Genomic DNA, 9,300 nt, shown 5'->3' with positions numbered 1-9,300 from the left:
ATATATATATATATATAATAGTTGCCAAAAAATGTTGTTGATCGACTTATTTATCTTATATTATCTTATATTTTATTTTAGAAAAGCATTTTCATCTCACAATGATCAGTTTACACAATATCGCAACCACTGCAGGTAGATTCACACAATACTGTGCATGATTTACAGCAGAAATGTCCTTACATAACATTAGCTGTAATTGTGGGAAAATTTCATATTAGAGAAGAATGAAAAGGAAAGAAAAGTAAAAGTGAATAAAGAGTAATCTAAATCACATTACCACTTATTTATTCTATCAAGTTAGCTAATGTCTGACCTTATAGGTTTATAGGTTTAATGTACTCAGTCCACTTTGTTCAAATCTGGAAAAACATCTTTGTGGACTTAAGGGGGAATGACAGCCATTATTCCATAATATGTATTTCATGCATTATATTATATATACATAAAAAATATAATATATATGATATGTATTATATCATGTATCCATTCACTGATGGTGGGTGGCTCTGATTGTATCCACTTCCTTGTGACAGCCTTTTTACTATTTAGCTTGTTTATTTATTTTTAAGTCTATAAAATGTCAGTAAATTGAAAAAAATGCTCTTCACAATTCCAACCAACAGTCTGAAACCCAAACATACAGTTTACAAAGATATGAACCAGAGAAAAGCAGCAAATCCTTATATTAGGAAAGCAGGATCCAGCTAATCTTCTGCATTTTTCTTGATAAATGGACTTCTGGTTTCATGTTTAGAAATATAATAATGCACGTATGATCATTTTATCCAATAGTAAACACACCTACTGTAGGCCATTATTATGAACACACTTCACTGACACTTGTTTGCAGTGCTGCGTTTGGCAACCGTTTCATTTTGCACAGGTTTTAGTGTCTCATATACTCACAGCTGAAGGGTTAAAATCATGCCCAGTCTATTTTAAACTCCATGCCTCAGCAGAAGATAGGTCGAGTATCTCTTGTGAAAACATACAGTACCGCTACTCTGTAAATGGCAATTGTCCTTACAGTACTGAAGTTCCAAGTGGGAATTTAACTTTACCTATGCTAGAGCTACACTCGGGTCTGTTCTGTGCTGCTATTTTGTGCACTGCACAGGTCAGAGATCACCTGTCAGACAAACTGTGTTCTCAGTCAATGAGTGAATTATAAACAATGTTAATAATTGATTAATTGTCCAGTGTGTTATATTTAGGAGGATTTATTACAGGCTGTAAAAGCACATGGGTAGGCTATAGAGTCATTCAGGCAATAATTACTTGTATCTATCGTACGATAAGTCAATAACGTAATTCTTGTGACAGGCCTAATTATTGCTGTAGAGACAAAATGACGAAGACAACATGAAGCACATCTTCTAAGGCCTAATGTTTTTCCGACCTCTCAGCAACAAGAGAGCAGCGGTCTCATTGATGAAGAGTTCACTGTGGCCCGTCTCTACATCAGCAAGATGAAGTCGGAGGTAAAGACGATGGTGAAGCGCAGCAAACAGCTGGAGAGCACTAAGGCTGAGAGCACCCAGAAGATGGAGGAGATGGAGTTGGAGCTGACTGCCTGCCAGCTCCGCATCTCCCAGGTAACTGCTGCTCACCGCCACCATGGATACTGTCACCATAGTGACAAAATGTGGCAGTTAATTAAATGGCAAATTGTGTGTTTAACAGTCAAACAGCAGCGTCGTAAGTTGATGGGGTTTTTCATGTGTAACACTGTTCTGGGTTTATGTCATGGAGTTAGTGTGAGTTTATAATTGTGTTCTTTTTTGTTTTCCTGTTGGTGTCCAGCATGAAGCTAAGATCAAGTCCCTGACAGACTCCCTCCAGAATGTGGAGCAGAAGAAAAGACAGCTGGAGGAAAATGTGGACTCGCTCCATGAGGAAATAGTCAGGATCAAAGCCCAGGGTGAGCACAGCTTACTGGCATATAACAAACCCAGGCACAGGACCTTTCTTCACGGTTATCCTGGACCAAATAATTCACAATATTATCCCGCTAAAAGGGGAGTGACTTAACCTTACATTTTGTTAATAAACAAATATTCTTATAGCGTAACAGAAGGGACACCTCAGACAGGAACCTCAAAGTTCGCTGTATATTGAAATCCAAAGGTTTAGGATTTTGGAATGACTGCAAAGAGGTGGGCTCCCCCTTTTAGCAATTCAAAGTATATCAGGAAATCAATACATCTATTTATATATGTATATATAAAGTGATTTATTTATATTATATATTTTTTCTTGACTGAAAAGTCTTTGTTTGCCCAGGTGGATTGTCTATCCATTGCTTTCCTTCATATGTCCAAAACATTCAATATGTAACAAATCTGGATATTGGAACAAACCCATAATAAAATCAGCCCCTAATGTAAGTTTTTTTTTCAAGTCACTCATGTGAGGGTATTCACGACTATTCCAATAATGCTAATTCACCACGATAAACTTATTTGAATGTTTTTTATCGCAATAATATCGTACCATCCCTATCCAGCACCTGAGCCAACTGTAGCAGTTGATTGAAATGTGTTAGGCCAAAGGTATTATTGCTACAAAGTCTGCATATTTCTGTTGAGTTCAAACTTTTTTAATGATAAATTGTTGTCAATATGATAAATCTAATGTTATTCTGCTGTATATTTGTTGAAATTAATATGTTATGGTTAGATATTTGATGGATGTTTTCAGTGAAAATTCATTCACTGATGAGCTAAATGCAAGTTTGAGTTGAATGTGGATGAATGCGTTAGCATCGGTTTGTGATGGCCTTTGCCATCACTGTATGAATGCATGTGAATGTGGCATGTAGTGTAAAAGTAAAAAATGGTTGAAAGGCACTAAACAAGTACAGACACAAAAGATTGAAATCCATATTATTTGACTTTTTGTTGCTGGTTGTCCATAAAGAGGATGTATGATGTATCATGAAAAAACATCCTTTATTTCACTTTACAGGAGATAAATCTAAGCAGATGTGTTTTGTTTTTGTGAATGGACAGCTCTATTGTTTGATTGAGGCTCAAAATTGAAAAAACAACTGTTCCCTGGTTGGGATGATCACCTTTGGGATTTTCTTTTCTTCTTCCAGAGAGAGTCAATACCATGGAGAAGGAGAATGAGATCCAGTCAGCCAATGAAGTCAAGGTATTGTCCCACTAAGCTGTCCCTTACTACATGTGCTCTCCAAAGTTCTGACTACAGCTGTTTGTTTGTGTGTCCTCAGGATGCTGTTGAGAAACAAATCCAGTCCCACAGAGAGACTCATCAGAAACAGATCAGCAGCCTGAGAGACGAGCTGGACACCAAGGAGAAACTCATCACAGAGCTGCAGGAGTAAGACACAGCATCACCACACACACTTATCTCTCTAGATGTGACTGATAGTTCCGTACTGATACTGTTACTGACATCTGTGTAGTCTGAACCAGAAGATCATGCTGGAGCAGGAGAGGCTGAGGGTGGAGCACGAGAAGCTGAAGGCTGCGGATCAGGAGAAGAGCCGCCAGCTGCAGGAGCTCACGTAATGCCTCTACGTATAGTCTACCACAGCCCGTTTTCCATTTTGCCATTAGCACTAACATCCATCTTACACTCTGCAGGGTGCTGCAGGACAGGCGGGAGCAGGCCAGACAGGACCTGAAGGGACTGGAGGAGACTGTGGTCAGTTATTGGCATTTCCATTTAGATATGTATTAAATTAAATGGTGAGTTGAGTACGGAAGCCCTGAGAGGCAAGTGAGAAACAAAAATCTGGTGATCGATTTGTCTGGTCTAAGTTGTTTTCTTGCCTGTGTTTATGACTGAAGAGCAGATAAAAATAAAAATAAAGGTTTTAACTGGGGATTTTTTGGTTTGTTGTTGTAATACTCATTTCAGCCACAAGAGGCTGAAGTGCACCACTAGCCCATCTTTTAAATAGGACTAAAAGAATTCATATTTTCTTCCAAGTTTTTCATGCACTCTAAACACAAGTTACATATACTGTCGAAATATACTTAGCAAGTTATGCAACATTACTGTCATGCCTTTCTTTTGGCTAGAAATGCATTTTAATCGACGCTAAGAGAAATGAAAACTCACCTAGAAGAAAGTATGAATGCTTTTAGTCCTATTTAGAACATGGGGTAGTGGTGCATTATAGCTTTGTGTAGCTGAAATTAGTATTACAACTACTCAGAAAAATAATCCTGACAAAAACACATTTCTCATCTGCCATAACTTTCACAGATTGCAAAAGTTTTCACAGATGAAAAAAAATAAACAAAGAACTTATATTATTCCATATTATATATATTATATAATATATATATATTCTTTAAGACATAAACAGAGGAGAGAAAACAATTTAGACCAGACTTAGAGAATACATTTCTAAGTCAAAATGTCTTTTTCTCACTTGCCTCTCAGGGCTTCCATAGAACTCACCCAATTATCAAAAAAGAAAGATCTGATTTGATTTTAAATACAATGGTGGTGAATGTAATTTCATTTAATTTTTATTTTCCAATTTTAAAATTGGAAATGGACGTTTGCAACATCTCGATCCAGAAACAGTGTACCATTTACTAAATCCCATTTTCAATGCTGTGAGTGCCAGTATGTACAAAAAAGAGTTGACACACACAAATCTATCAGGTAACTGAAAACGGATTGTTTTCCCTAAAATGATAAGCAATATCAAGTCATCTGAAGGCTGAATTATGCTCTGAGATTGTGAGCAACACAAATTAAATTCTATTTACTACACTTATATTAGATTGGAGGTAGAAATCTCAGGGGAGGATGTCTCAAAATCTGGACAAAGTCTGGGTGTAACTTTGGTGAATCAACAACCCTTTAATGTCTACAAACTGTTTTGTTTTTCTTCTCTGAGCTGGTTCTCCTTGCCTTTACACAGGCCCGAGAACTGCAGACACTCCACAACCTCAGGAGGCTTTTTGTCCAAGACCTGGCCACTAGAGTCAAAAAGGTAAAAGTCCTGACAGTATGTGAGTTGCTCATGCTGCTTTATGCCTGCAGTCGTGGTCCTGGGATCTTTTTTTTTGTGTGATTTCATCACCTATCTGAAGAAATATCACATGAGCTCTTGGTGTCCCGACCTCGACATTTACCTGCAACGAAACAAACAAATCCATATTTCGTTCATGCACCGGCGGCTGCACTCCATTTAATTTGCACTATGATGAAATTTTAATGAATCCGGGGAACACAACAGAAAGTGTCTGCAATAAGTAGGCCATCTGATTCTTCAAAGGTAGCAGCTGTAAATTGGGGACCCAGGCCCTCGGTATGCCGCTCGTCTCCAGCCCCCAGGCTGAGGCTTGATGAGATAAACAAAGGCAAAGCAGGCTTTCCTGGAAGACGCAGAATACGCCCAAATCTGCTACCTGTCATCTCATTAGGCACAGATAGGATGCTTTGGAATTGGGGGTTTTGGTTACAGACACTAGGTTGTAAGAAACCACTGACAAATGACTGCAGAGGTAAAACATGGAGTGAAATCAGTGAGATAAAGCTGTGTTTGCTTGAGCAGAACGCTCAGATGGACTCAGATGACACAGAAGGCAGCGCTGCCCAGAAACAAAAGATCTGCTTCCTGGAGAACAACCTCGAGCAGCTCACCAAAGTCCACAAGCAGGTAGAAACAAGTAAAAACACACAATTACTGCAGTGCGTCCTTCCTAAACTGATCATAAAAGTGACTTTCACCCTCTCTCCTTACTCTGTGCTATCTGTTTCTCCTCTGCAGCTGCTACGGGACAACGCAGACCTTCGCGGTGAGATCCCTAAAATGGAGAAGCGCCTGCGGGCAACGGCTGAGCGGGTCAAAGCCCTGGAGTCTGCTCTGAAGGAGGCCAAAGAGAACGCAGCCCGCGACAGGAAGCGCTACGAGCAAGAGATGGAGCGAATTAAGGACGCTGTCAAGCCCAAAAACATGGGAAGGAGACCCTCGATAGGTAGGTGGTGAGTGGTGTGTAGAGTAATGATGTGGTGATTTGCAAGACAGCATTCTGAAAAACCTCCTCTGAGTATTTTGAGGCAACAGGCAAGTATTAAATTAAAGGAACAGTTTAGCACTTTGTAAAATACACTTTTTCACATTCTTGCTGAGAGTTAGATGAGAACATTGATTCCACTGTCATGTGGGTGCACCAAATTTCTGTGGAAATTTTAAATAAACACCTAGTGACACCTTTAAAGCTCACCAAAGAACAAGTCTTTTGTTTAATCCGTTTACAAACAGAAATTTAAAAAGGACAATATGTGCTTTTACAGCAAGTTATGTGCTGTAACAGTTTTTTGGCAAACAACAGGCAGGTGCAATGAATTCCCGGGGGTAATAGACTATTAAATGTAAGCAAAACCACAAATTGTTGTTTTTATTGTGATTTCTGTTTGTGTGCAGATTAAACAAAGGAGATCTAACATGTACCCTATTTTACATCAAAAGCAAGAAAGCAGCATGGAAGCCAGTGACAGTGTTACTTTGGTTACTTTTTTATTGTCTTTTACTTCAGTCTCTCTTTTAAACTCAACGCAGATGAATCAGGAGAAGCTCTCTCGCCTCTGTTGTACTGTAAAAAACAATACATAATGTTCCTGGTTATTTAAGCACCATGTCTCACCCCAATACCCGTAACTACTGCAGAGTGGGTAAGTACGTAAAGCTTCATTTATAGATATTAATTTATAACACACAGTTAGATAGTGCTTCACAAACAGAGCCATGCTTAGTCCTGTTTTCAGTGTTTATGCTAAGCTAGGCTAACTAGCCCCCCTTGCTCAAACTCCAAACATAACATGCAGGTGTGACAGTGGTATCGATCTTCTCATCTAACTCTCAGAAATAAGGTTAATAAGCTTATTTCCACAAATGCCAAACTGTTCCTTTACATTCAAACAAAGAAATGAGAACTGTGTATACGCCCTGAGTAACATGTGATCCCTCTGTATGTGACCCATGTTATCCCTCTGTGTCCCACCCAGCCAAGCCCATCAGACCAGGCCAGCTGCCAGGAGCCTCTCTCATCAACCCCAGCGTCAACAGGTCCAACCTCATCATCAAGGAAGGGGGCAACGGCAGGTTAGAGTCTGCACTGTGATCATTGGCTGATTGATAGTAACTGAGTGTATGCTCATGCTCTGTATGCAGACTGCAGGCGCCTTGCATTGCTCTTGGCTAGTAGAAAGCAATTGTTTGCTTTGTATCTTATCTTTGTGACATTCTTTATTGGCTAAACTCCACACTGTTTGTCATAATAATAATAATAATAATAATAATAAGTCAATAATTATAATAAGTTAGTATCATGGATCACATTAGCTAGAGAAGTAATTTTGCAAACCAACATTAGCTAGCTAACTAACATATCCACTCAGATAGTATTGTGTTAGCAATAAGTTAGCGAGCAAGCAAGCTAATGTTAGCCATTCAGCTGCCCCACAAGGCCAGCCGACAAAGTGACCTGCAAACGGCAAGCCAACCAGATCAGCCCCGGGAGCAGCAAGCTGACAGTATTTTGCTGCATTGTCTTCATTGGCAAGCAAACTACCACAAAACCACAATATCTATAATAATATATTTCACAAGCTTTGTTTGTAGATGTTGTTAGCAGACTTTTTTTATAAGCTAAGCTAAAGCTAAAACATAGATTTGGGCTTCATTTTTTCACAGCGGGAGAAAGTGGAAACGCGACGTTCATCACAGGCAACTGAGAAATATATTTTTTAGGTTATGTTACCTGTTCATTGGCAATGAAAAGTGTTTAGTGCGTAAACATAATATATAAAATGCCTCAAAATCTTACATATGGCACCTTTAATTAGTCACTTGTCATTGGCTAAAGAAGACATTCTGAGATTTTGTATTTTTATTTAGATGTATTCCCTATCTACGTAAGACATCCAAAACCAAACATGGAAATGCAACAGAAAGTACAGTTTCTTTCCTTTTCTCTTTTGTTTCAGCTCCTGAGGATGCAACACAGTCACCCAAACAGGAATCCAGAAGCCCAGAGACATTTCCATTACAAAATATTGAACTTTTACCTGGAACCACTGCACCATTCTTCCAACAGCAAAGTGTGTATATACTGTTTATAAGTATGGCCTGTACTGTGCAGTCCTTCAAGCCTCCGACTCTAAAAGAAACCAAACACACGCAAAATCAACACATGACGTGACATGCTGCTCTGCTAACAGCAGCTTGCCCCGAACTGTGCCAACATGAATGTACGTATCAGACCTTGATGTTGTGCTGTACAGAGAAGAGAGAGCACTGGTCCTGTTGTTTTTCATATTTCTCGGGATTCCTTTGGTTTAAGCACAGATTGTGGATTGGTTTTTGAACTGAACTGGGGGCAAAGGAAGATCACAGAAATCTCTTAGTGACACTCTTCTGCCTGTGCATCAGCTCACCCAAAATCAAAAATACATATTTTTTCCTCTTACCTGTAGTTCTATTTATCCATCCACATTATTTTGGTGTAAGTTGCTGAGTTTTGGAGATTTCTGCCGTAGAGATGTCTGCCTTCTCACCAATATAATGGAACCAGATAGACCTTGTTGTGAGTTGTTTCATGTAGGAACTATTTTCTTTCCATGTATCACCACGCAGAAGGAAACATGGATCTACTAATAGATACTGATAGAGGCTGGTGCTCCTGACAGTGCTTTTACACATTAATGGTGCCCTCCTCAACTGAGCTGCTAGCTCACCTAGCACCACAGACATAGCTAGCGTTCAGCTACGGTTGGTGGGTGTAGTTCGGTAGAAAGAAAATATTACCTAGATGAAACTACTTGGTCTATGGATTATCTTGAGTAACCGGGTCATGATTTCTGGAAAGAGACATTGCTGTTGAGCTTTTCAGATGTATTTTTTGGCACTTTGAGCACCACAAGCTGAGTGCCATCTGGTTCCATTGTATTGAAGAGAAGGTAACTATCTCTACGGCCAATATCTCCAAAACTTGTCAACTCACACCAAAACAATCTAGATGGATAAATAGCCCTAAAAGGAAGAGGGAAAATATGTATTTTTGATTTTGGGTGAAGTGTCCCTACAATACATCATATTTTACAAACCAATCAAATGTTTTATATGTAAAATCTCAATCTGTAAAATAGCTAGTAACTGCTACTGTCATTTTAATAGTGGAGTAAAAGGTATAATATTTCCCTCTGAACTGTAGCAGAGTAGAGTAAAGTACAGTAGTTGTGTAAATGTACTTAACTTTAAATTTATCTTGGGTCATACTATCTATTTGTGTGAAGATTGCATCC

The 9,300-nt window shown here is 39.0% G+C and overlaps 1 protein-coding gene across 1 annotated transcript in view; it reads left to right on the top strand.

Annotated features, from left to right (window-relative positions):
* LOC118324077 (kinesin-1 heavy chain-like) overlaps positions 1–8,947 on the top strand; it is a 17,771-nt gene extending 8,824 nt beyond the window's left edge. The window contains exons 14-24 of the mRNA XM_035656219.1: positions 1,385–1,598; positions 1,807–1,924; positions 3,104–3,159; positions 3,239–3,348; positions 3,434–3,535; positions 3,615–3,675; positions 4,913–4,984; positions 5,549–5,653; positions 5,765–5,972; positions 7,003–7,099; positions 7,984–8,947. Of these exons, the coding sequence (XP_035512112.1) occupies positions 1,385–1,598; positions 1,807–1,924; positions 3,104–3,159; positions 3,239–3,348; positions 3,434–3,535; positions 3,615–3,675; positions 4,913–4,984; positions 5,549–5,653; positions 5,765–5,972; positions 7,003–7,099; positions 7,984–7,990 (1,150 nt within the window). The 3' untranslated portion in view covers positions 7,991–8,947. The remainder of the gene's footprint in view (positions 1–1,384; positions 1,599–1,806; positions 1,925–3,103; positions 3,160–3,238; positions 3,349–3,433; positions 3,536–3,614; positions 3,676–4,912; positions 4,985–5,548; positions 5,654–5,764; positions 5,973–7,002; positions 7,100–7,983) is intronic.
* The last annotated feature ends 353 nt before the right edge of the window (positions 8,948–9,300 follow it).

Source organism: Morone saxatilis, unplaced genomic scaffold, assembly GCF_004916995.1.
Source record: "Morone saxatilis isolate NCDOM2014 unplaced genomic scaffold, NCSU_SB_2.0 Contig0, whole genome shotgun sequence".
Classification (NCBI taxonomy): domain Eukaryota; kingdom Metazoa; phylum Chordata; class Actinopteri; family Moronidae; genus Morone; species Morone saxatilis.
This window is presented reverse-complemented; position numbering and strand designations above follow the sequence as displayed.